Below are 27,049 nucleotides of genomic sequence, written 5' to 3'. Positions count from 1 at the left end.
TGTGAAATGACCTGGCTGCGACACATTTACATGCTAAGTAGAGGGACAAAGGAGGTCATGAAGAAAGATTGCAGCGATGGACCGAAACAACAGGACAGAGGGAAAGAGAAGACCCGTGGAGTGGCGTATCAGGGGAGTAGAAAAGGCAGCAAGAGATGGAAATACAAGGTAGAAGATAGACTGGTAAAAAGAATTAAGTAAAAAGATTTACAGGGAAAAAGCATATCTAGACACAAACTTAGTGGTACTGAAGGCTGTACACAAGTAAAAAGCCCAGACATTTATGACAGTTTAGCCAAAAAAGAGGTACCAGTAATCATCCAACAGAAGGCTGCACATCTGGATGAGGAAATTACATTGTATACAAGTACTTGTGATGAAGCTGGCTGTTTTGTGAGTTTTAAGGATATCAATCACAGTGTGATTTTCACAATAATAATAAATATACTGTGACATGCTAAATTTTCTCAAAATGTAGGTTATTTCTTAATGGGCAACCAAAACTATCCTGCTGCACAGAATCCTGAAACTGCCAGCTCTCTGGTAGAAGTTGGTGAAAACACACAAACCACTCCACGACTTGACCATAAAAGGTCCCTAGTTTCCCCTCACAATCAGATCTGGATCACTGTAAACCCTTATTAAGGTTAAGGTTGACAACCACTTTTCCAATGTTAATATGAAGATAAATGTAGACTAAAACACAATAATAATAATTTAAAGAAATTGTAAGGACAACCCATGTGGTGGATTTTCACTCTAAAACAGCAAAATGGAATATTGAAAAGATTATTAAACAAAGACTTGCCAGCATCACTACCCCAAACAGCTAAAACTGATAGTGAGACAGTCTGTCTTTTCTGGTTATTTCATTTAATTATTTATCATAGATCTGTGTGTGCCTATACACAGTAGAGTTTATAAAGTGTCCTCATAATTACACACACAAAGTATTACTTAAAGGCAGGGTTGGTAACTATTTCCAATATACACTCTTTTATATATTGTTTGAAATGGTCTTTACACTCCGACAGCAAAAATAACTTATGGGCTCTGATAAAGGAGCAAAAAAGAACTCCGCTTGGAAAGAACCAATGAAATGCCTCCTTGCCCCACTGCACGTACTCTACCCCTCCAGTGTATGTGCCTGAGATCAATGTGCATTGTCGCTGACTGAATTACTGCAAGTCTTCTGGAGAATAGAGGAGAAAACTCAGCAAAAGTTGCCACGGCCGTGGTTACTTGCAACCACCCATCCTGCTAAAAAAGGCAAAGAAAAGAAAGACTGAAGCTGAAAAAGCAACAACTAAAAAGGCTACAGATACAGCTAGCCGGAGCCCTGAGGGCAGGGTGGACGGAGCCCCGAGTATTCACTATTTCAAATCTTGCTAGCTTTTCAACATTACCAACCTTGCCTTTATTTAACAATGAGTCTCTACTGACACTCTCTATTGTGCTTTCCATAACCAATCAGATTGAATGCCTCCTCAGAGCTACTGTAAGAGTTGTCTGAGACAGATATAATAACAGCTATTTTTAAATTACAAAGTGAAATCAAAAATGGCAGTTACTTTCAATGTGGAAGCAAAAGTGTCCTTTGGTTAGAAAGGAGAAACTTACAAATAAGTAAATCAGTTCCCACTGCAAGAGTAGCAGCACTACCAGCACCTAGCCTGTATTTTAACTGACAACTAAAGTCATCATGCCTGATTTATGTAGTGGCATTACAAATCAATAGAAAGGCTTACAACCCTCCTGATGAGGGACTCATAGTCACATGTTTTTACTGTCCAACGTCAACCAGATAAAGCACAACTATTATCTGTAAAATCGAGCACAAATTCAGCACAAATTTGGCAGAGCTGACGGTAGGGTTGGGTACCGAGACCTGGTGCTTCCACGGCACTGGTGACTTAACGGCCGGTATATCCAAAACAAATAGCAACACGGATTTCGGTGCCTCATTTTGGTGCCACTGTAATGCCTGACTGTAAAGCAGCTGGATTAAACACGGTTAAATGCTGACAGCTGAACGGTGTAAAAGTGTGTCTGTATTTCACTGGAGAGGATTCCAACAGCGGGACGTACAACAGTCCGCAGTTGCCATTGTCGGAAAAATAACTAATAAGAAACTCGCCTTGCCAGCCTTGTGGTGCATTCAAAGTTATTGTAAAATACCCTTTTCCCATCCAGTGGTTGTTTTTGTCGTTTAGTGGTGAAATAAGTTATTGTAGTTTTTGTTATTACATTTTTAATAAATCATTTAATTTTGACCATATGGCTTTAGCAATAAACAAGCCTTTCTTAAATGTCACAGACTGTTGTTTTGTACTCCTAAATATATATATATATATATATATATATATATATATATATATATTTTGTATTAAAAAATAAAAAGTTTTTAAAAGTATCGGTTCAGGCACCGTTTTAAAAATATCGTTTTAGGACCGGTATCGGAAAAAATCCAAACGATACCCAACCCTAGCGGACTTAAATAGTGTAGTAATGACCAGGCAAATTCTGAGAGGAGATGTTTGTCACACAGTATGCATGTATCTTGGTGGACTCCAGTCACTGGAACGCTGACCGGTCATATTAAAAGGGTCTCTCTTGAGTTTTTACTGACACACAGTCATAGCTCAATTAACTTCCCAGTTCATCTCTTGTAAACTATCACAATGGCTTGAAAAATTAGCAGTGAATTCTCTGTCTACTCCAGTAGACAACAATAGTTTTTTGTTCTATGTCCTAATGATACTTTAAACACTACTCTGTTATTTGAACAATAATCAAATTATAGGATAACCAAGAACTTAGCAGAGCTGAAACATATGTTGATTGACAGTAAGTCAATCAGCCACTATTGAACATGTGCACAACCAGCAGTTTGAATGCATCAGCTTGAGCTTTGGGATGGTTTTTCACAATTTTCTGACATTTATTATACTAAATAATTAATTGAGAGAATAATCAACAGGTTTACCTATAACAAATAATAAGCATTCTTGCAGCCCTAGAAAATAATGATACTGTGAGATACAATGTGAACAGTAGTGACATTGCAATTTATCCAATGCAAGCATGGGATTTAATCATTAATATTACTCATCACATAGTATTTATAGTCCTAAATGACAACATCATGATAAAACAAGAGAATTGCCCCCCCCCTCAGAAAGTGTTTAAGAATACATTTTCCTCAGCTCATTCAATCCCTCAGATACAGTCTGAGCTAGGACCTCTTCCTGGACTGGACCATTAAATTCACAGGGAGTGAGAAAGGGAGAAAGAAGGCAGAGTCAGAACAGGGTGGGATGGGAGGGAGGGGCAACACTGGAGCGGGCCTGGGCTTGAATGCTCCATTGAGGTTTGGTGTTTTGATGGAAAACTGTGGCAGAGCTGAGCCAACTGCAGCAACAGTGGCAGCAAGAGAGGCCGGGACCAGACCAGACCATGAGAGAGAGAAAGTAGTAAAGTAGGGAGGGACGAACAGCCCTGAGGGAGCAGGACTCTGACACACAGCCATTTCTGTGAACGGCTCTCCCAAACTGAAGTGGAAGGAAAACAGTGAGAAATAAGGAACTAGACCAACTCATGCAAGAATCAGGGGAAGCACTTCAGGTTATTCTCAGTTCCACTTAGAATCAGTCAAGGCAGATATTTATAGAAGAGTTTAACTTAAAACTTAAATTATAATCATGAGGATAGGAGTTGCCAGGATACATCCAGAGTAAAACAAAGTAGGTGGACACTTGATAAAGTAAGCTTTACCCAGACTTTTTCCCTCGCAGACAATGCTGCGGTTGTAATTTGTGCTATATGGAGATATTGCAAAAATCTGGAGTCTCCTACCAGAAGCAGAGAGTAACACAGCTCACAGCACAGGTGGTGTTGGAGCTGAGAGAGGTGGGGCCGGTCTAAAACTAGGAGAGGATTGGACAGTTTGAGGAGGTGTCTGCAGGCTGCAGAGATCAGACTGAGGTGTGTTTCATTCCAGGAGGTTAAATACAATATAACCTTGCACCCTGCAAAACATGCTCAGATGATAGATTGCACTGGAAAATGAGGGGGGTAACGTGACGTAATGACAGAGTAGTAGGTTGGAAAGGAAGCTCTGCATTGCACTGCTTTATTTATCCTTTTAAGATATGTAACTAACCACAGACATTGGGCTCAGTTTGGAGGAGAAACATAGTGGAGGCCAAACATGTCGAAAGGCAGAAAGTCAACGGTTTGTGGAGATATTAAGAAGCATTTGCACTCAGGCGGAGCTGAGGCCAGTGTTTGGGTGCCCTGCCCAGGTAGATTGAGACCCGCCTAAGTAGATAAAATCCAAATAAAAAAAATTCCAATCAATGATGTATTTTTTACAGTGCACACAGACCCGCGGCCTCTAGCCCCTCCCCCTTGTGACGTTGCGTGCCGCGTGCATGACACAGCGTCAACATTCCCTTTGGGCTCAGGACCAAGGGGGTAAGCTTCGCTTCAGAACTCGAGCCATCATGGCGCCATTTTGTTGCTAACTGGCCATCACCTCCTGTTAGCATTCCGCTGACCGCCATTTTTTTTTTACGTCACTTGACTGCGAATAACTTTACATCTGAAGCGTTTATAGACTATTTGTCCGTTGTTTAGTTCCAAAGAAACATGACAATGTATAAAAGGCTCCATTACCTTGTACCTCACGTTATGGCTCCGTAGCAGACGTTTTTGTAAAAATTGGCAACGATTGTGTCATAACCAAGTGACTTACTGTCGCATAGTAGAGGAATTACCGTATAGTACAGGAGAAGCTCGCAGGCAGTTTCGACTTACATGAGATGTTTAGGTTTAATTACTAATGTTAACTAGCACGTTAGTGATCAATAATTAGCCTGTGCCCATGTTATCTCCTTACATACACCTACAGTCTCCGTATCTGTAAGATTGGGAATGATTGAGATTTCTCTTGGCACAGCTACCAGAAGACTTACAGCTTTCAGACACGTTGCTCACGTCACATTCTCTCAGTTGGAGGCTGCGCAGTAAAGCTGGCCATCACCGGAAAAGTGCTTCTAATAGCCTTCACTGGTCTCCGTCCAGAGCAACGGGGTCTATTGGTCCATTATATACAGTCTATGCTCAGGACTCCGAGGCTATTGTTAGTAGCAGCGTGCTGCTGGTGGTCTTGCCGTGGGATTAACTGTACTAATAAACTGTAGAAACGCCGCGGCCACACTGCTTTGAAAGCTCCCCGAATGTCATTCATCAGATTCTGGTTGTTCACCCTCTGCGCGGCAGTCTGATGGAGTTAACTGGAGCTGACCGGAGCTAACCGCTAATCGTTGCTAACCCAGCCTTCAGTTCCCGTGCCCAAATTCATCAACTGTATAAATGGAATGGGGCTCAAATAAAACCCGTCATTTTATTACATTGCCTGTAAATTTTAAACTACAACTCAGAGTTGTTTGAATGACAGAAATCTGTTCAGATGAGATCTTAATGGGTGCAGGGACATGTATAGTACAAAACAGTGTGTTTAGGATCCCAAAAACACAGATTAAAACACTTCAAAAAACAAACAATGATATAACAAACAAAATGAACAAGAACTAACTTTACATAGTGTTAATCTAATATAAACAGAATAAATAGGAGTTAGGAGGAGACTGTTGAGATTTATAATAACATAACTGTCTGTATGGATCATGGTATAGGTTTGTTTAAGTTGTTAATACATTTAACATTTGGGCTTGTGGTAATCAGGTATTTTATCTGCTGAACTAGATCTGGGCGATTTTTCCCCCTAAAAAATCTGCGATTTTTTAAAATAAAAAACTCGATTTACGATTCGATTTTTACCCCCTTCCATTTAAAAACAAAATAACTGCGAACTGTAAATATATTTTAAAAATATATATTTATTGTATTTAATTGGCTTGCTGATGTGTAAGGTGAGCGTATTGTGTCACTTCCGGTGTTCCCGTGTTACAAACGCTAGTTTGCTGCTCCGGCAAAAACTTACTGAACTCTGCTTTACTGTTTAAATTAGCGGCTATTTGCCTGGATTGCATTTGAATTACAATTGTTTTACTCAAGCACTTATACTTAGCTTCACTTACAGTGACTGACTCGCTAAATTTACAATTGTTAAAACGCTGTTAGCTACTTTAGCTTAGCCATTAGCAATGGCTAATTCCTCTCCCTCTCCTGCTCTTTCTTGCTCTGTGTGTCAAATGTTTAGCTATTCCTCTGCCTCCTTTATTGATAACGATACATGTAATAAATGTAGTATATTCGCTGCTCTGGAGGCAAGGCTTAGTGAATTTGAGTCACGGCTCCGCACCATGGAATCAGAATCGTATGCTTCCGTAGCTGGCCAGCACCATGTAGTTAATGCGGGCCACCATACTGTAGCTTCTGTAGCTTCTTTAACTTCTGCTAGCTGTCCCCTATCAGACCCCGAGCAGCCGGGCGAGTGGGTGACTGTCCGAGGGAAGCGTAGCGTTAGAGGGAAGCGTAGCGTTAGATCTAGACCAGGGAGTGCACGATGACGGTCGCTCTAAACCGGAGCGCCTCTCTAACAGTTTCTCCCTACTCAGTGATACACCCGCTGAGAAGCCAATTCTGGTTATTGGGAGCTCTATACTGCGATATGTGAAGCCGGCGGCCCCAGCGGCTACAGTACCTACGGTCATATGTGTCCCCGGGGCTAGAGCGGGTAATCAGGGGTGCAATACTACGCGCCCCTCTGTGCTTCCGTTGGAGCAGTCACCCACTCATAGTCTAATAAGCACTAAGCATTAAATATTAGATCTCTGTCTTCTAAAGCATTATTGGTAAACGAGTTGATATCAGATAATAACATTGATTTATTTTGTCTTACTGAAACCTGGCTGGGCCATGAAGAATATGTTAGTCTGAATGAAGCCACTCCTCCCAGTCATATTAATACTCAAATTCCTAGAGGCTCAGGCCGAGGAGGGGGAGTTGCAGCCATCTTTGATGCAAGCCTGTTAATTACTCCTAAACCTAAATTAAATTTTAACTCCTTTGAAAGTCTTGTTCTTAATCTTCAACATCCAAAATGGAAAACATTACAGCCAATTATATTCGTTGTTATTTACAGGGCTCCAGGTCCGTATTCTGAATTTTTATCTGAATTCTCAGAGTTTTTATCATGTTTAGTCCTTAAATCAGACCAAGTACTTATTGTAGGTGATTTTAATATCCATGGGGACGTTGACAATGATAGCCTTAGTACTGCTTTCAACTCATTATTGGATTCAATCGGTTTCAGTCAGAGTGTGCACAAGGCGACGCACTGTTTTAACCACACCCTCGACCTTGTGCTGGTATATGGTATTGAAATTGAGGATTTAATAATATTCCCGCAGAATTCGGTATTAACAGATCATTCTTTAATCACTTTCGAATTTTTACTACCTGACTATATTAAATTAGATAAAAGCTTCTACACCAGATGCCTATCTGACAGTGCTATAGCTAAATTTAAAGAAGATATTCCAACAGCATTCGACTCTATGTCACGCCTTAACATAACAGAGGACCTCTATGTTAACCTCAGTCCCTCTCAAATTGATACATTTGTAGGCGGTGCTACGACTTGCCTACGGACGACCTTAGACTCCGTTGCTCCCCTGAAAAAGAAGATGATGAAGCAAAGGAAATTAGCACCTTGGTATAACTCCCAAACTCGCAAATTAAAACAAATCTCACGAAACCTCGAATGTAAGTGGCGTTCCACAAAAGTGGAAGAATCCAGTTTGGATTGGCAAGAAAGTCTCGAAACCTATAGGAAGGCCCTAAGAAAGGCGAGATCAGACTATTACTCATCACTAATAGAAGAAAACAAGAACAACCCAAGGTTTCTTTTCAGCACTGTAGCCAGGCTGACAGATAGTCACAGCTCTACTGAGCCATCTATTCCTCTAGATCTGAGTAGTGATGACTTCATGAGCGTCTTTAATGATAAAATTATAACAATTAGAGATAAAATTCATCACCTTTTGCCCTCAACTTCTAACGGTTCACCTTTAAACGCAGAGTCGCTAGAAATAACGACTAGTTTCGACATATACTTAGACTGCTTTTATCCTATAGACCTTCGACAATTAATGTTAAAGATATCCTCAGCTAAGCCATCTACCTGTCTCTTAGACCCCGTCCCAACGAGATTACTCAAAGAAGCGTTACCCGTGGTAAACACTTCATTACTAGATATGATCAATATGTCCTTATTAACAGGTTATGTACCGCAGTCATTTAAAGTAGCTGTGATAAAACTTCTTCTGAAAAAACCCACCCTCGATCCTGAGGTCTTGGCAAACTATAGACCTATATCTAACCTTCCCTTTCTATCCAAGATCCTTGAGAAGGTAGTTGCTAATCAGTTATGTGATTTTCTACATAGCAATAGTTTATTTGATGACTTTCAATCAGGATTTATAAAGCATCATAGTACAGAGACGGCACTGGTGAAAATTACTAACGACCTTTTAACTGCTGCAGACAAAGGACTTGTCTCCATTCTTGTTTTACTAGATCTTAGTGCCTTATTTGACACTATTGACCATACCATCCTGTTACAGAGATTGGAACACTTGGTTGGCATTAAAGTAATTGCTCTAAGCTGGTTTAAGTCCTATTTCTCTGATCAATCTCAATTTGTTAATGTTAATGATAAATCCTCCAAGTACGCTAAAGTTAGCCATGGGGTTCCTCAAGGCTCAGTGCTTGGACCAATTCTATTCTCCTTATATATGCTTCCTTTAGGCAATATTATTAGGAAACACTCAATTAACTTTCACTGTTATGCGGATGACACCCAATTATACTTGTCAATCAAACCAGACGAAACCAGTCAGCTAGCTAAATTTCAAGCGTGCATTAAAGATATAAAATCCTGGATGACCTATAATTTTTTGATGTTAAACCCTAACAAAACTGAAGTTATTGTACTGGGACCTAAACACCTCAGAACCTCATTATCTAAAGACATAGCTACTCTGGATGGTATTGCCCTGGCCTCCAGCACTACTGTCAGAAATTTAGGAGTTATTTTTGATCAGGATATATCCTTTAATGCCAATCTAAAACAAACCTCAAGAACAGCCTTTTTTCATCTTCGTAACATTGCCCAAATTAGGAATATCCTGTCTCAAAACGACGCAGAAAAACTAGTCCATTCATTTGTTACGTCCAGGCTGGACTATTGTAATTCCCTACTGTCAGGTTGCTCAAATAAGTCCCTTAAGACTCTCCAGCTGATCCAGAATGCTGCAGTGCGTGTTCTCACATTTGATAAAGCTTATAGTTAGGGAGTGAGGAGTTGCAGTGTTCACCTAACTGGCCCACCTGCTTCTCTTCATAATTGTTAGATTAATAATACATAAAGTAGAGGGAGGCAGGCCAGCCAAGCCCGATCCGGCAGGGGGAGAGTTCTAAGCCCGAAAAAGCTACCTCTCCTTATGACCTGTCTCTCTTAGTTACGCTGTTATAGTTACGCTGTTATAGTTCTAGACTGCCGGGGGACTTCCTTCCTTCGACACACTGAGCTGCTCTCTCCTCTCCCTTTCTATTACTATTACTATTTGTGTGTATCCCGTCCCAGAAATGCTTGTTACTAATCCTAGCTTCTGGGGAGTTTACTCCCCGGAGTCCTTATGTTTTTTCCCCCAGCGTATTTCCTTGGAGAACGTTGGCACCAAGATCCTGGTTCCAGCTGTTGCCGTGGTCCTGCTGCACTCCCTGCTGAGCTCAGCGGTGCCCTGCAATGTCATGCTGCTTCCTGCTGAACCCTGCAGCTTCCCGCTACATCCAGTCACTGTTCCATAGGGTTGGGTATCGTTTGGTTTTTTTTCGATTCCGGTGCTAAATCAATACTTTTAAAACGGTGCCGGTGCCTAAACCGGTACTTTTCATTAAAGTTAACCGAAATGAGGCACCGAAACTTTCGTTTACGTCGGCACCGGTTCCCTATTGGCACCGAGTTTCGGTACCCAACCCTACTGTTCCATTATTAATGTGACTATTATTGCCACTGTTCATCACACCCCCAACCGGCCCGTCAGACACCGCCTAACAAGGGCCTGGGTCTGTCCGAGGTTTCTTCCCAAGATGGAGTTTTTCCTCGCCACTGTCGCACTGCTTGCTCTTGAGGGAATTACTGTAATTGTTGGAATTGTTGGGGCTTTATAAATTATAGAGTGTGGTTTAGACCTACTCTATCTGTAAAGTGTCTCGAGATAACCTATGTTATGATTTGATACTATAAATAAAATTGAATTGAAAAATTAAAGTGCATCAACATAAACAAAATTCCAAAGGCAAACCCTTTCTCTAAGTGAAAAGTTACTGTGCAGTGTGCAACAAAGATTGTTAAACATCCAAATTATTTATACTCTATTTGGACTGAAAAAAAATTTAAAAAAATTTATTTTTTGAAAATATGAATCGATTTGACCTACCAACTCAATTTTTAAATCAAATCGATTTTTTTCCCAGCCCTATGCTGAACTATAACATTTGACAAACCAACCAGATTTAACTGACACAGCACATCAAAGGCTAACTTACACTTCATCTGTATCTATCATTTTTTGGTCTGATGTGGTTTAATATGTAAATAGTTTTTCTAGTAGTTAATGGTTTTCTTTCAAAATTTTTAGTTCATGTTTTGTAGTCATTGTTTTCAATAAATAGTTCATACACCTTTGCTTGACTAGTTTAGTACTGAACCCTGCAGTCACATCCTGCACCGCCCACCACCACAAGCCAATTCTCAACCTGTGGGAAACACTGGAGGTTGTGCAGGTCCAAGATGGCGGTGCTCCTGTGCCTAGAGCCGAAAAACAACAGGCTCAGAATATGAGCCTGTTGGACATCAGTAAAATTGTTGCAGCGCTGGAAAAGAGCTCAGCCGACTTGGGGACTAGAGAGCTGCTCTGTTGTTTCGAGACAAAACTTTCCACCTTACAGTTTTTTCCAACTGCTTACACATGTTTTCAAAACTATGTCTCCTTTTTTCAAAACTCTACACACAATTCCCAAAACTACACCAACAAAATGCAAAATGCCTCACATCTCCTTTTATTATTACTATTATAGTATTGTATGAACTTTGTGCAAAACAAAGTCTGATTGATTTGTAATGCTGAAATAGTCATTAGATAGTTGCATGCCTGTTCTCATTTCTGAAAGTTTGAAGTATGGAAACCACTGTAAAGCTACTCAAGATGGGCTTCTCTTATGGTCAATCCGTGGTTGATCACATGATGAATAAGTGTGGCCCTGATCTCATCAGAGATGGCTCTCCTTTATCTTCTTCCCTCCTCCTCCTCCTCCTCCTCCTCCTCCTCGTTGTTGTGCCCTGTCTCTCCCTCCTCCTCCCCTTGCTCTCTGTCTATTGTTGGCATTCATTGTTCAAAACAGGTAATCTGACCTTTGACCTACATATAGACCTATTCTAAAGCAGTGATTGGTTAGTGTTCAGTTAAGCATAATGTGTTTGCACATGTGAGGAGTGTGTGTGTGTCTGTGTGCGCCCTGGTAAATAAGTGTAGCATTTTGATTGGTTGTGTTTGGAAAAGGAAAGCAAGTCACTTCCCGTTAGATTTGTGTGTCTTAGGTAGAGAATTGTGTGTAGTGTTTTGAAAAAAAGTGTTTTATGCAATTGATTGCATAAAACACTATGCAGTTGGAAAAAACTGTAATCACCAAAATGGATGAGGTCGAGAAGCGGGTGGAAAATCTCGAAACAACCAACAGAGAAGGGCAAGCTAAGACACCAGCTAAGATAGCAAGAAAGAAGTTGACCTGCTCTGGGAAAAAGATTTGGAAAACCGATCGCAATGCAATACTGTTTGTTTTGTGGACATTCCCCGAGGGCAAAGAAGGGGGAGATGCAGTAGAAGTTTTTAGAGGAGCTGATTCAGGATTTGTTGAAGATAGAGGGAGCATGCGGGGTCGAACGTGCACACAGAATCGCCAGCAGCCCGGGGCAGGAGAGAGACCCGGATCCATTCTGGCGAGGTTTTTGAGATCATCGTATAGGAACTTGGTGCTGCGGGTGGCGAGAAACAAGGGCAAGCTGGCTTGGTGAAATAACAACATAATGCTGTTTCCGGACGACTCCAGAGCAACACAGATTAAGCGTGACAAATTCAAGGAGTGTAAGAAAAACTGCATGAGCGAGAGGCGAGATTCAGAATGCTATACCCTGCTAAGCTCAAAATCAACACCAAGGAGTTAAGACATTTGAATGCCCCCGAAAGGCGATGGCATTTATAGATACTATAGAGTGCTGTTTTTGTTTGCTTTTTTTGCAGTCTTGGTGCTGACTGGCGCAAATATAGGACACCGTTTTGGACACTTTTTTTGTTGTTCTGGTTCAAATGCATGTTGACTGTTCTCTGAGTATTTGGGGGTTAGTTGTGTTTAGTCATCACCACTAGGTATATTATGTGCTCAGAAGATGGTTGTGCTATTTTAATATATAGTCATGTCGTCTTACTTAAGCCCTACACGTTTCTCCACTTGGAATGTTAGTGGGCTGGGGAATCCCATCAAGAGGAGAAAGGTTATGTCCAGTCTTAAAAGAAACAAACATGATGTGATCTTCGTGGAATCTGAAAAACTGTGCGGAGGGTGGGTTGGATATGTGTTTCATAGTGTTGGGTCTAGCAGGAGTATGGGCGTTGCTACATTGATTAGCAAACATCTGCAATTTAAATTAATTAAACAAATTAAGGATAACTTGGGAAGAGCTATTATCGTGCTGGCTGAAACACAAGGGCAAGAACTAATTCTGGCTATATGCACCTAATGTAAAAATAAAAGCTGTGACTACTATCACATTCACTTTTCATTAGGGCTGCAACAACAAATCGATAAAATCGATAAAATTCGATTACTAAAAAAGTTGGCAACGAATTTAATTATCGATTCGTTGTGTCGCGCAACTATTAGGCAACCTAGTCGCGGAGATAAAAAAAAAATTGAGTTGAGCGCAGAGCGGAGCAGCGCAGAGCGGAGCAGCGCAGAGCGAAAGAAAAAGAAAAAAGCGCAGAGTGGGGGTAGAGGAAATACGGAGAGAGACCGGAGAGACCCGTAACGTTGTTCTGAAACACTCGGCGGAGGCAGAGAAATCAGTACGACCCAAGTCATCCAAGGTTTGGGAGCATTTCACACTAAATAAATCAAAAACGTGTTAATTGCAAGATAAGCAAAAGCGACATGGCATGGCACGGGCGCACCACGGTGATGAGTCAGCACCTAAAACGTAAACATGTTGGAGTCCATGATGAGGAGGAAGGGAGTTCAACAGCAGGGTAAAGTCACTACACTATCCTACTTCTGTTCTGTTCTGAAGTGAGTAACGTACCGTCCCTCCAGTAGCTCTTCTGGTGCTGCTGTTTACTCATTATCCAGCTGACTAGCATGACAAGCTAGCGTTAGCTTGGTAATAACAGTAATAAAGCAGGGGTGGTATACTTTGCAAGACTAAAGACACGGTTTTATTCACTCGCCTTTTTTGGCCCATTAATTTTTCAATCTGTTGTCATGTATATATTATGTGCTTTGTCCCATATCAGTTATTGTTGACAAAGATAATAGTGTGTGGTGTATAAACGAACTTAACTTGCACTTACTACAATGATGGTAATAATTTAATGAATAAGTCTGTCTGTCTGTCTGTATCTGCTATTTGGGTTACTTACCTTTACACAACTATTAACTAAAACAACAAGTATGTATGTATTGAGTTGATGTAAATTAATGCTTTTTTTTTTATCCGATTCATCGATTAATCGAAAAAATAATCGACAGATTAATCGATTATTAAAATAATCGTTAGTTGCAGCCCTACTTTTCATATGGTCAAAAGACGACAAGATCGATTGTTGTTTTTCAGCCCCGCTAGCGCTGCTAACAGCAGAAGAACCACTAGGACGTTGGACAAAACTTGTGGGCACACTAACGTTAACATGGGCCCGCATTTTCAAACTCTCGGTGTGGTCGCTGGGATAGTATCTTTTCAAGTGACAGAAAATATTGGTTGTGTTTCCCGTCTTGGTCGACAACAACCGACGGCATATTTTGCAGACAGTGTTAATCTGCGCTTCGTGACTTTTGAGATATCCAAACCACTTCCATTTAATTGATGTTGTGTTACCTTTTTTGTCAATTTCCTCAGCTTTGGAGGATAACGCAAGTTCGCTTTCACGCTCATGCCCCTCGGTTCCACTCATTTCTTCCATTTTCTTCAACGCCGGTAGCTCAAACAATGCTCTGCGTATGAAATGGCCGTGTACTTTGACGTGCAAGCCAAAAACTTCTTCTTCTACTACTACTATTAACGTTTTTTTGGAGGTTGGCAACTTTTGGTGCGCATTACCGCCACCTTCGGAAATGGAATGAAGTTTATTTCTGCTGTATGATAGGCTGTTCGATATAAAGTAAAATATGTCCAAAGTTAATCATCGTTATCGATCTGAATTTTATCGCGATCCCATATCGAGATCGTTTCATCGCCCAGCCAGTGTACAGAATATATTCTCGAATATCTCGAAATATTGTAATCTCTAATCACGCATGGGTGTGCCTAGACCGGTTGCCTCAAAGTGAGAAAAGGTGCTCTTATTGGGGGCACCTTTACTCCTCCCTTTTACAGAAGCCAGAAAATGGGTCAGGTCCGAGCTAAAAGATTACTTGGCGTTCAATTGGTCCTTGGTTCGTCTTCAGGAGTGGCATGGGAGGCCTTAAAGGCTGAAATGAAAGCGGGACGCTGTGTTCACACGGTCCAACAAGTCCGCCACCGCTGGTAAACTTTAAAAAAAACAAATGCACGGCTACACGTAAACGGGAATATTGGTGGAATATTCACCTTCATTAGCCTTGTAAACAACTTAGTCAGAATATCGTCTTTAAATGGAATATTATGTGCATGTAAACATAGTCATTGTGCCAAAATATGAACAATAACTTTGCCGCCAGTGGGCTTATTTGATAACATTAGCTACCATTACCTCTGGGAAAAAAAACAGCATAGACGGTACCCTAGGATACCGTTACCTGAAACAGGTGATTTAACGCCACTGCCCATTATACACACAGTTTAGCAACAAAACAAATTGCTGAGGGAACTTTACTGCGTTTTTTTCATTTTGGTTTTGAGCTGTATGCATCCCCAGTAACCCGGAACAGTAACGTTATACAGCGGTGCGCCGCTGCTGATGTATAGCGGAAGCCCTGCCTTTGAAAGACCCAGGAGACTGTAAGAATTACTGCCCAATTTCCTTAATGCAGTTAGATGTTACGATTATTTCAAAACAATTGGCAAATAGGTAATTACTTCTTTAATTCATCCTGATCAGGTGGGGTTTATTCACAGGCTTAGCTCTTCAGATATTCCATGGTCTGTAGCTAATAGACAATCCGAGATACAGTAGCTATCTCTCTTGATGCCGAAAAGGCATTTGATATGGTTGATATGGGGCTAGATGTTCAAAATTCTGGAAATGTATGGGTTTGGCAGCATTTTCCTTAAGTGGATTCAAGTGCTGTATTAACAGCCAAAAGCTGCAGTCCAAACTAATGGGTTAATTTCTAAATACTTGCTCTTGGAAGGGGAACAAGACAGGGCTCACCCCCTTCTCCTTTGTTGTTATGCTTAGCCGTAGAGCCATTGGCAGCAGCACATAAGGGGGAGACTAATTTCCCAGGTGTCATTGTAGGAGGGATGGTGCATAAACTTATGCTTTATGTGTCCGAACCTAGCAGATCAATACCCTGACTATTCGGGATCATCGACTCTTTTTCAAAATGTTCAGGTTATGGGGTAAATTGGTCGAAGTTGGAAGCGTTACCTTTAACAGCTCAGTGTCCCGTTACAGCCTTGCAATCAGGAGCATTTAAGTGACCCAATCAAGGTATCTTATACCTGGGTATCTAACAAAAAAACTGTTAATCATAAAAACGTCATCAACTGGCAATATCTCCTCTTCAGCCAGCCATTCATAAAACCTCTTTAAAACTAGTCTGCGATTCTATCTCAGTGGTGTAATGATACAGTCTCTTGAACAGTCTGATTCATACCTGTAACCTGCCAATGGAAGAGAACGAACACACACACACACACACACACACACACACACACACACACACACACACACACACACACACACACACACACACACACACACACACACACACACACACACACACACACACACACACACACACACACACACACACACACACACACACACACACAGCTGATCTAATCTATATACCTGAGTCACACCAGTGAGAAAGAAGTCGTCTACAGCCACGCAGTAATACACCTTCTTTAAACTAAAGTTCTGTATTACAGACTAGTTTAATATCAAACACACTGATGCCACTCTTAACATGTGGCATTAGCAGTGTAAGCATATACTATTGTGTGTTTATTGGATTTAAAAGAAAGAGAGCATTAAGTGAGTGTATGAGAGAGACAGAGAGAGAGAGAGAGAGAGAGAGAGAGAGAGAGAGAGAGAGGTATGGTGTGAGAGACCGGAGCAATAGCTCTGGAGCTCAAGCTACAGCCTTAGGGGGAAAACAGTGCCCTTTCTGCCCCAATAAACCTCATCAGGATTCCTGACATGAGGGCCGCAGGATAGACATTTCTTCACGCTATGCTGTCTGCTGTCCTCCAGCACTGGGAAAGGAAAATAGGTGGTTTAACATGCTACACTGTCCACACTGCTGTTGGTCATGAGCCCTGTCACAAAAACCTGAGAACTTTTCTAATCCACAAGTTACTTCTTTGAAGGGAGTATTTAGCTTCAATTTAGCTGTTAACTTTAGCACTACAATATAGGGTATGTTGAAGTGTCTGCATGGGACAGACTTCGTGTGTATTATCTGGCATCCTGGAATGATCTCAAAGATGTATTAATGGCTGTTAGTAGCAGACCTATGATGACATTTAAGCTGATGCAACATGTGGTAAAAGCACATTACTGCCTGCAGGTTGGTAACAGAACTGACACAGGTTTTTTTAGAGAAAGAGTAGGGATGTGTTAGTCTGTCTAGTCACCCCTGAATCAGCAGAAACAGGCAGTGTAAGATTAATCACAGCGCTGCAGCAGGCTGCTGGTCTCTCTCTACAATACATCCTATACATAACACACAGAGACACATACAATTAGATCATCACCACTCAGAGTCAGGGAAGGGGATATAAACAGGCCACAGGAATGAGACCCAATTACTGCTGCTTTTTAACGTCAACTATCCATTTCCTTCAACAAAGATTGCCCATACGTGTGCACTTACAAAAATATATATTGTATGTACATTTACAAAATCAATCAATTAACAGCAAGAAATCTAAGCTAAATCCCCAGCATCACATCTCTTGTGCCACTGTGCAGTCTGCAGAATATTGTGGCATTACAATTGTCAGTTAGCTTGAAGGCACAAGCCTAGTTCATGGCTACAAAATCCTTAAATGGACATGTGAGGACATGACACTTGGGCAAGACAGCTCTACCCTTGTCCCATTTTTCTCTATTGTAGTAACCCTGTCTTTTGTGAAGTGAAAGTAATGTTTGGGCCCCGAAGCTCTTTTGGCTAACAGGGCAGGATTGTAGAGGGTGTCCACAAGCATCAGCATCACAGGGCTGGGTGATAGACCCCAACTCCCCCAGCACTCAGAGCCCCAGCTAATGTCTAGACTTTACCCATACTCCAACATCACTAACCCTAGGGCATTGCCTGCTTCTTTTCCTATCTCTGCCATATCCCTCTCTTTTGCTATCTTAGTGTCCATTTATTTCCTTTTAGCCATGCCTGTCTTGACTAAAATAACTAAAGAAAAAATACTATTACCCTAAAAAACACACAACAAGGATCAGGCTAAACCAGGCTAACCATTTCCACCTTTGCACTTTTCATTTGTACTTGGCTAATTTGTGAAGGCCAATTTGATGCAACAGTAAATACACCCTACCTCTAGACATAATGGAAATGTGGTAATGATGGGAGAAAGGGACTGATCAAAGCAAATAAATGGAATAAGTGATGGATGCGATTGAGAGAGTGTGTGAAAAAAAAAAGAGTGAAATGGGACCTGGCAAGTATGGACAGAGTATGGTGAGATTTGGTGTGTGCCTGCCAAAGTGACATCCTGGTGTGAACAGTCTTCCTTGGGTCGTCATTTACATTCTATTAAAAAAAAAAAAAAAAAGACAACTAAGAATTTGGTCAGGCCTTCTGTGCCGACTTGCAGTAGTTAGTAAGTTGTAATACAAACAATTCAAGTAATAATGAAGATATTGAGCCGTGAACCCAGCTTTTCTCACATCCATGAGAAAAACAGAGGATATTACAGCAGTTTTGCTGCATAGAAAATATAAAGCTACCTACTAAAATTTCCAGAGCACTGTGTTTAATGAATCACTGACAACTTTAATTGCAACAGTAGAATAACTCCAGGGTGGCACAAGGGCAAATGGCAACATAGTAAGATGATGCGCCACTTAATTAGTACTGGCCTTTAAAACCTAATTCAAATTACTACGTAAATGGGGTAAAGGTCTGACATGAGACAGAATACAGGACGACTGTTGCAGGAGGAAGGGACTGATTATGAAAAGGAGTCAGAGTACCACTGATATGGATCAATTAGTTTCCCTAGTAACTGGTGATTTATGCCAGAATGTGTCTGTGGGTGGTTGTAGTGATGGCAGATGTTGAAAAGGTAAATATAACATCTAGAGTAGCTGTACTTGTAAATGCCTTAGGCACACCATGTCACCAACAACAACTATTTACATTCATTTTCTGAATGTGACAAACACCCAGACTCCATACAAGATCTGAGACCAAGGTTATAATCGTTAACAAAAACAAACAAACTGTCTGTTTGCAAAACTAACTAAAATAAAATTATCAAATAAATGTCCTTAGTTTTTGTCTTTCATAGAGCAAATAACGTTATATCTTTCAGAGTTGACATTTCCAACCATAGACCTGTTTTATATGGTCTATGCCGTAGACATAGTTTCCGACTGGGAACCCAGAAATTCAGACATTCCATGTCAAATTGAACACAGCATAGTCCGTGCCCCTCGCCTGGCATCATGGTGGTACCGAAATTTGGAAGAAAGCGGCAGAGTCCTATTTGATTATGACTATGTCAGAAAAAAGCAAGTGCCTTGCGGTGGAAGGTGGTAAAATATCTGGACAATTTATTAAAGGGAAAAATCCCACGAATTTTAAAGTACATTTGAGAAGCGCACACAAGGAGGCTAACCTAGCTTACCTTAACAAGGTAAAGGAGAAAGCAAAGCCCCCTTTTCCCGAAACAGCAGCTAACCCCGGTACAGGGCATGGATGTATGGGGCCAGGGCCAGGCAGCATGACGGAGACAACCGCAGGACAGAGAACACTACAGGCGTGCTTTCACCGGCGTCCCGATAGCTGCTGGTTAGTAAATACGCAGGAACACCACAAGCGGGAGGAAGCGTGGGTGAATATGTGTATTGATACTGGGACGTCTACACAACTGTGGGAGTAGACTGACTTCAAAAGGTTCGCCACTTTACTCAACCAAAGTTCAAAACACCTGTTCATGTATGTCTTCTGTAGTCTGTTGGCTATTTAGGTTTTTCCTGGAACACGTCACTTACACATTTTGCACTTACCGAGGCGTCTTGTGTAGACTGTTTACATATTTGTGCTCATCGTATGTACATTGTATGTACTGGTGTAATTGTTGAATACGTTGTGAATACATATTTCTAAAATTGTATGATGTTTTTGTTGAGTTATTATTACACAATACTTTTTCTGACCTTTTTGAATCTTGCCCCTGACAAATGACCCATATTACAAAAAAACACTAAAACTAATAAAAACTAAACTAAAACTAAGCATTTTCAAAAAATAAACTTAACTAGCAAACCCGCTTTAAAAACTAATTAAAACTAAACTGAATTTGAAAACAACAAGTCAACGAAATAAAAATAAAAACTAATGAAAAATGCTAAACTATAATAACCTCTGAGAACAAGCCGTTATACAACATAATTCCAAATCAACGATCTAGGCTGCAATCAAACTGCTTTCCCTTTTTTGCGCTGTGCATATGGAAGTTGTACAGCAACTCATAACGTATAAATACCATAACGCAACAACTGTGTGAAAGGAACTTGTGACAACTGACAACTATGCACTTGCAACAGATCAATATGGGCTTCTTAGAGCTTTCATACTTGTTTTTCTTATATTTTACCCCTTGAGGACAAAGTATTAGAAATGCCTTTCACTGCAGCACCACAAACCACAACCTCCCGCTTTACTATGGGAATGAAGCAACACTCTCTGACACAATCTGAACCAATTCTTGATATGATACTCTTTATAAAAGGTAGGGATAATGGCAGAGCTGTTGTGTTTGATATAAGACTATAAAAGGTGTTTCTGTTGCGTTGGTATTTTTGCATACACTATACTGCATCATAAAGTAAAAAAGATCTGCTTTAGGTGGAATTTGTTTTACAGATGAATTCTGTAAAGGTATTCTTCTAAGTAAAATGTATTGATTGACTGCCTTGTGAACTGAGGCCCTTGATTTCAATTTAAGCTAAAACATATTTAACAGCAAATACCTTCAAGTATAAAGCTTTTACTCTCTAATCAATGAATAGGGCTCCCTAAAAGCAGGGTAGGATTGCACACCTGCTCACAACCTGGAGCATGTTAAAATGTATTTGACATTTAACAAACAAAGTCATGTAGGTGGTTGAGAGATCACCTTTGTCACATTTTGAGCCAAGACAATGAAAATGGCATGGTGAAATTTAGGCTGACATGCGCTTGCTGTGACCTAAAAAAGATGTGACAAAGATTGTAATGAAAAGAAGGCATACAGGCTACAACAAGCATTGTTAAGGTATAGTTAGAAATTATTCAGAGGACTCTGCTCAATAGTCAAAAATGAACAACAACACCGTAGGTGAGTGTTTACAGCTAACCTCTCTCTCTTCCCCATCTCTACACAGTCATCTGTCAAATAAAGGCGAAAATGCAAGAAAAAATAAAAAAAACATCATAATTTCTGGATCATGTCTTTTCAAATAGTTTTTTTTTTTCAACCAACAGTGAAAAACCAAAAGATATTTAAATTACTATAAACTGTGAAAAGTGACATCTTTATACAGGGGAAGCTGGAAAGATAAAATGTATGGAGTTAGGCTATATCTTAACTCATAAGACACATAGTATTGACCTACTTTAATGTGACAGGGTAACTTACAGCTACTAATCCTATAGTCTGATACCTTTATTTCTTGATCAATTCATTTCAGATGTTGGTTTTGACTGTTTGAAGTGTATAAATACCACCATTCTGCACTGCATGCTAAGCTGGAGCCTTTGCACTTCTGATCAGAGCTTTATATTACTTCTTTATACTCACTATAATGCACAGTTCAGAGTAGCTGACACAGCTTCCCCACTATCAGTGCTGACTTGATGGAGTAGAAGCATACTGCATTATAAGGGAGGGATGCCAATATACAGGAGACACATACAAGCAGACCGAGCTGTCAGTAGTACTCAATAAAACACTGTTTATCTAAGTAAGGCAAATATTGACTCCAGTGCCACGTTATTATCACTTGGTGTTGACATAATTACTTTATTAGTACAACTGACCGAAATATCAATTGATGACAATTTAGATTATAGATTTGATCATATTTATTTATCCAGTTCTAACACCAAGCAGATTCTAAAATGTGTTGCTTTTCTCTTTTTATACTATTGTAAATCAAATGCTCTTATGTTTTTGGGCTGTTGGCTGAACAAATTAAACACATCTGTTAAGTTGTGATGCGCATTTTGGCATTATAATTGTAAGTATAAAGACTAAATGAGTAATTGCCCAATCATTCACATAATCAACAGTTCGATTAATGAATCAATTAAGGACAAACTTGTTAAGTTGCAACTGTATTACCATTAACCAGCCACAGACATAACTGAACACTTGTCCTCCAACAGGGTAACAATAAAGACATACTCCAACCAGCCTCCCTGAATGAACCTGACCTACACTGGTGGACCTGAAGAGGAGCATATAGCAGACAACCAGTTAGCTCCCACTAAAAGCTTTTGTTTACTATTAGTTATGTCACCAGCACCACTTCCCGGGAGGGCCTCAGAGGGGGGGTGGGAAAAACGTGGAGATCAGCAGAACTCTATGACAAAGAGCTAACAGCACACTAAACTGACCCATTGGCTGGCGGCCCAACCCCAATAGATGTTGGATGCATACTCCCAACATAGCCAACAGAGCGAAAACAAAATGCACAACACCACACATAGAAGAGAAAGCCAAGACAGGGAAATACAGATGGACTTAAGGAGAGAGGGAGAAACAGACAACACTATTAATCAATAAAGACATTATCAACCACTGTGGAAAACATGCTCGAAAACTGCTGCAGTCCAAACAATACTTTTTTGTGAAACAGAGGTAAAGAGCTAGTTGCTTGCACAGTCTACAGACTGCTTTTTGGGGTCTTGGATCATGTTTTACTAGTAGAGTAACAATTATGACTTTTATAACACAGGGCTTGTGAAACCAAAACAAACTCAATCTAAACATATCAACCCACATACTCTGAATAAAGGGAAGAAGAATAGACACCACATTTGTGTAGCACAGTCTCAAGCCTTCACATGCAGCAGTAAATCTGAGATGACCAAATATAGCCCACTGTATGATATACTGCACTGTCTAATAGCAACCTAACATTAGGTGCTTTATGACATCAGGAGTATCTCTGTGATGTATTTGCCAATCAACAGCAGTTTGCGTTTCAATACAGGTTTGCTGAAGTGATTGGAAAGCACTGATTTGTTCATTTTACTGCTAAAAGCAACCAAAGATATAATGGTATCTCCACTAGTTTAGTTAATAGCGCCAGCGGGTTGTGGTAATACTATTATTATTATTATTATTTTGAAACACAATTCAGCACCACAATAGCAGTTGGTGACAGACACTGTTGCCATCATTGCAGTGGGGGAAGGGGGTCATGTAAAATGGGATTGGGCTTTAGCCTCTAGCTCATGCCCTAGCCAGGAGGATATTTCAGATCCCAACCTGTGCAATAAAGCTTCCTTCCGCTCCGAATCCACCGACCACATTCCACTGTATCGGCCTGCTTTCCTTGCAAGTATGTGGGATTCAGGTGGGGAGGCTTGACGTAATGCAACAGCTTCACTTCTCTGTTTCACTGTCAGAGTACATCAAACTCAGAACAGAAACCTCCTAATTCACCACGTACCAAAACACAGGGGAATTCATTATTCTAATGGCACAATAATAACAATACTAACAAATGATATCATAATTGATTAGGATGATACAGACTGATCCTTAAACCATTTAGTGCGTTCCTCTGGTCATGACATATTATTTAGCCTGCTGGTCTTAGCAACAGTGTCCAATCTTTAAGTTTAAGTTGACAGATGTCTTAGATAAGGTGATTAGTTGACGAAGCTAAGGTCTTTTTCTAAATCCAGAGATTGTTTTAATAGGTGTAGGAGAAGTTTAGCTTTAAACGGCTTAAGAGGTACTAGAGATGTTGAAAGGTGTACAGGGATCCCAGGCGACTGTTCCCTGGTACACAAACAGTGGCAGGCCTTTCTCAATCCTTGGACAAGTACTACTTTAGTGTCTGCAGAGAACTCCATTAGCCATGCTGAAATCAGCAATGTTTTCATCAAGAGCTGATGTCCTTCCTTAGTAATTACATTGTAAAACATAGTTATTATGAGCACAGCGCCACAAAGAAGTGCATTACCTCGACCATGTAAAACATTTTTCATCAGACAGCGGGTGGTGTTTCATGTTAATATCATCAAGAAACTAAAAAATTTTATGTTTTACAACTGTGAAGACTCAATTTGTGCATGTGGAGTGCAGACAGGGCATTAATAGAATATACTGTACCTGTCAGTGAAGCTGGACTGTGTGTCACTCATTGGGCTTCCGGTTCTAGATTTGCAGCAAATTATATCCGATTAACATTTTCCACAGTGTGATGAGGCGATTTCCTGGAGGCGACCTTCTCGGGCATTCGTCTGAAGTAGGCAAGGATTTTGAGAATGCTGTTGACAATAGATGACTTATAGGACACTGCTGGGTTGTTGCAAGGCACGTCCAAACACTAGAGGAAACAAAAACAAAAAAAACTACCTATGCGCTATCTGTAAACCAATAATCCTTGCCAAAATTGAATAGCAAGGAATCTACAGTGCAGACCTAAATTAATCGGGGCCTCTGTCGTATTAGCTGTGCAGTCAGATGATGATATCCTACTCCGGCTATAAACAATATTTTGCAAACACGAATAAATATACTGCGTCAGCTGGCACAAGTTGTCGTGCATGTATGAACTCCTTGTATAAATCCTTTGCATTCACATCCCAGTTTTCCGCCGATATGAAATGTATAAACAATATGTAACGTTATTCCAATGCAACAGACACCTTGGCCCTGCAATGTAGTCCGTCTGCCACCACCCCAGTTCGACTGATTGGCCTCGGTTCCTAAATGGTCTTTGAAGATGCTGAAAATTCCTCCAGTCCCATTTGGTATTCCCTGCTCCCAGAAATGCCTGTCGGTGATTGTGGGGACGACTCTCCCGTGACCATGAGAATCGCTCAATACCGAGTTTAAACGACCCGTGTTACAAATTAGCAACAACCGCAGCTAATGTTATACCGGTAAAACGTTAGATTAAAAAAGAAAATTTGTTATATGGTCGATTAAAAAAAAGCACAATGGCTTTTCAGAAGATTCTTTCTCACGGAAAGCTGTCTGGCGTTGAATCTCGCCAGCTACCAGCTAACAAAACAGATGAGCTCTTTCAGCAAAAAAAAACTTTGCTTCGTATGCTCTTGTTTCGAGTGCAAACTAAGCAAACTCCCGTTCACAACAATGAGCCGGCCAACGACCGAAAATATAATATACAACACGGCATGAATGTTGACTGGCTTGCGATATGTTTCCGTGTTATGTCCTTCAGAAAGTCTCCTTAGGTAAAGAAAATCCAGTGAAGTCGGTTAGCACAGCGCAACGTTCCTTGACTCCATGTTTCCAAAATTCAGTCGTTTCTCGGCAGAATTCCCGTGGATGGAAGCAGGCTAGCTATGTGGCCAGCTAACGGGACAGAAAGTAACACCAGTCCTTTGTAAACAACGGCAAAAAGCTACAGAGGCAGCTAAAACTTCTAGCGAACATCAAACACTGTTTTTTTCAACGCAAGACGTTATTTGTACAATAATATAACTTGCGGAAAAGTACCAAAAATCCCACTTTTGTCGCTAGCAACGCCCTAGCCAGCTAGCTGTTGGAGTCCAATAGCGCTTCAACTAACCACTTCCGCCGGTAGATGGGAAAACTCATTTTGTTTCAGCATAATGTTAGGGAACACTGCTGCAAAGTAACACGACAATAACATCAACAGTAGCCTACCTATGATACCACTACTACTACTCCTACTACTAATAGTATGGGTAGTATAGCATTCATATAGTATTCAATTTATTTTAAAGTAACGTTAGGCATATATAAGTTATGAATAGAAAATATAACATTATGGACCTGCACCGATTAATCGATTGACAAAAAATCAAATTATCGTCTGTTTTATTAATTTTTGGGGGGAGAATGGCAACAACAACCAAAATCCCTGGTTGCAGCTTTTCACATGTGAATAGTTTTCTTGAAGACTTATCACATTAGACCCTGGAAACTTGTGATTATTTTCTAGACCAAACGATTAATTGATAATGAAAATAATTGTTAGTGGCAGCCCAAATACAATTCATTAGACTAGTAGCCCACATTAGTTGACTATTGAAAATAGACAGCATTTCTCTGGAGTTAAAGACTATATACTAAACAATTGTATTGCTTGTATAATCAATAGATTCATTGATAACGAAAATAATCATTATACAGCCCATGATTAGATATGTTTTGCGTGATTGTTTACTTTTCCATGGCAGGGGAAACCAGTCCTCAGACTTTTCCAGTAAGGAGGCACTTTTCTTTAGGTGGTTGATAAACTTGATGATTATGCATGTTGTTGTATGATTATTTCAATGTTTTCAAGGCTCTGTGGTTGGTCTGGGACTGGGAGAACAGTCATTATGTTCATTATTTACAGCTTACAGTCCAGTCCTTTGCCCATCATCAACAAGGCACTCGTGTGTGTGTGTGTGTGTGTGTGTGTGTGTGTGTGTGTGTGTGTGTGTGTGTGTGTGTGTGTGTAAAAAAGTGTAATAGAAAGAGAATACAAGTTTGAAATGAATTTGCAAACTACTGAAGTCAGTGTAGACAATATTTCATGACGAAGATCCATACTGCAATCGATACAATAAATATTAATTGATTCCATTAGCAGTCCATTGAATATTATTATTTTTTTATTATTATTACTGTGCATGCTTTTTGATATTTTACCAAAACTGAAAACAGAAAATGCACTTTACATCACAACATCACCAATGTCATAATAATGGAATAGTGGTGGGTGTTCAAAAGGCAATTATTTGCACTACCACAATGAATCTGTCCATATCCTATTTACCTTTAATAGCCAGTGCTTGTGAGTAAAATTATTATTCTGTACCGTCTCTTGATCTATTTTGTTTGTTTGTTGGTTTGGATCACCCATTCAGCATACTAAATGTCTAAGGTATGATTATCTTCTCTGTGTTGTGCCTTTGCAATTTTATTTTATTATTTATATCTCTGGCTGACACTATACTGTACAATACTACAATATTATGCAATACACTGTATTACATACAGTATCATTAGTACCATACACATTATTAAACTTTGCATGCTCCAATGCATGAAATTATTTAAAAACTGTTGAATTCATGCTCAAAAGGACACAAAACTGGCCAATTTTGATTAAATTAGAATGTGACACAATGCTTTTAAAAAAATATTTTTATCTTAGCA

General features: G+C 40.2%; 1 protein-coding gene across 5 annotated transcripts in view; it reads right to left on the bottom strand.

The window, feature by feature from the left end:
- The window catches only part of arhgef12a (Rho guanine nucleotide exchange factor (GEF) 12a), a 50,316-nt gene extending 24,837 nt beyond the window's left edge, over positions 1 to 25,479 (bottom strand). For 4 of the 5 annotated variants that reach the window (XM_028573171.1, XM_028573173.1, XM_028573174.1 and 1 more), the window contains exon 1: positions 24,020 to 25,479. In XM_028573171.1, coding sequence (XP_028428972.1) covers positions 24,020 to 24,051 — 32 coding nt within the window. In that variant the 5' untranslated portion in view covers positions 24,052 to 25,479. The remainder of the gene's footprint in view (positions 1 to 24,019) is intronic. The other variant, XM_028573172.1, reaches the window with a different exon arrangement.
- Positions 25,480 to 27,049: the final 1,570 nt, after the last annotated feature.

Source organism: Perca flavescens, chromosome 3 (genome assembly GCF_004354835.1).
Source record: "Perca flavescens isolate YP-PL-M2 chromosome 3, PFLA_1.0, whole genome shotgun sequence".
Lineage (NCBI taxonomy): Eukaryota > Metazoa > Chordata > Actinopteri > Perciformes > Percidae > Perca > Perca flavescens.
Note: the sequence above shows the minus strand (reverse complement) of the source record. Positions and strands in the feature narration are given on the sequence as shown.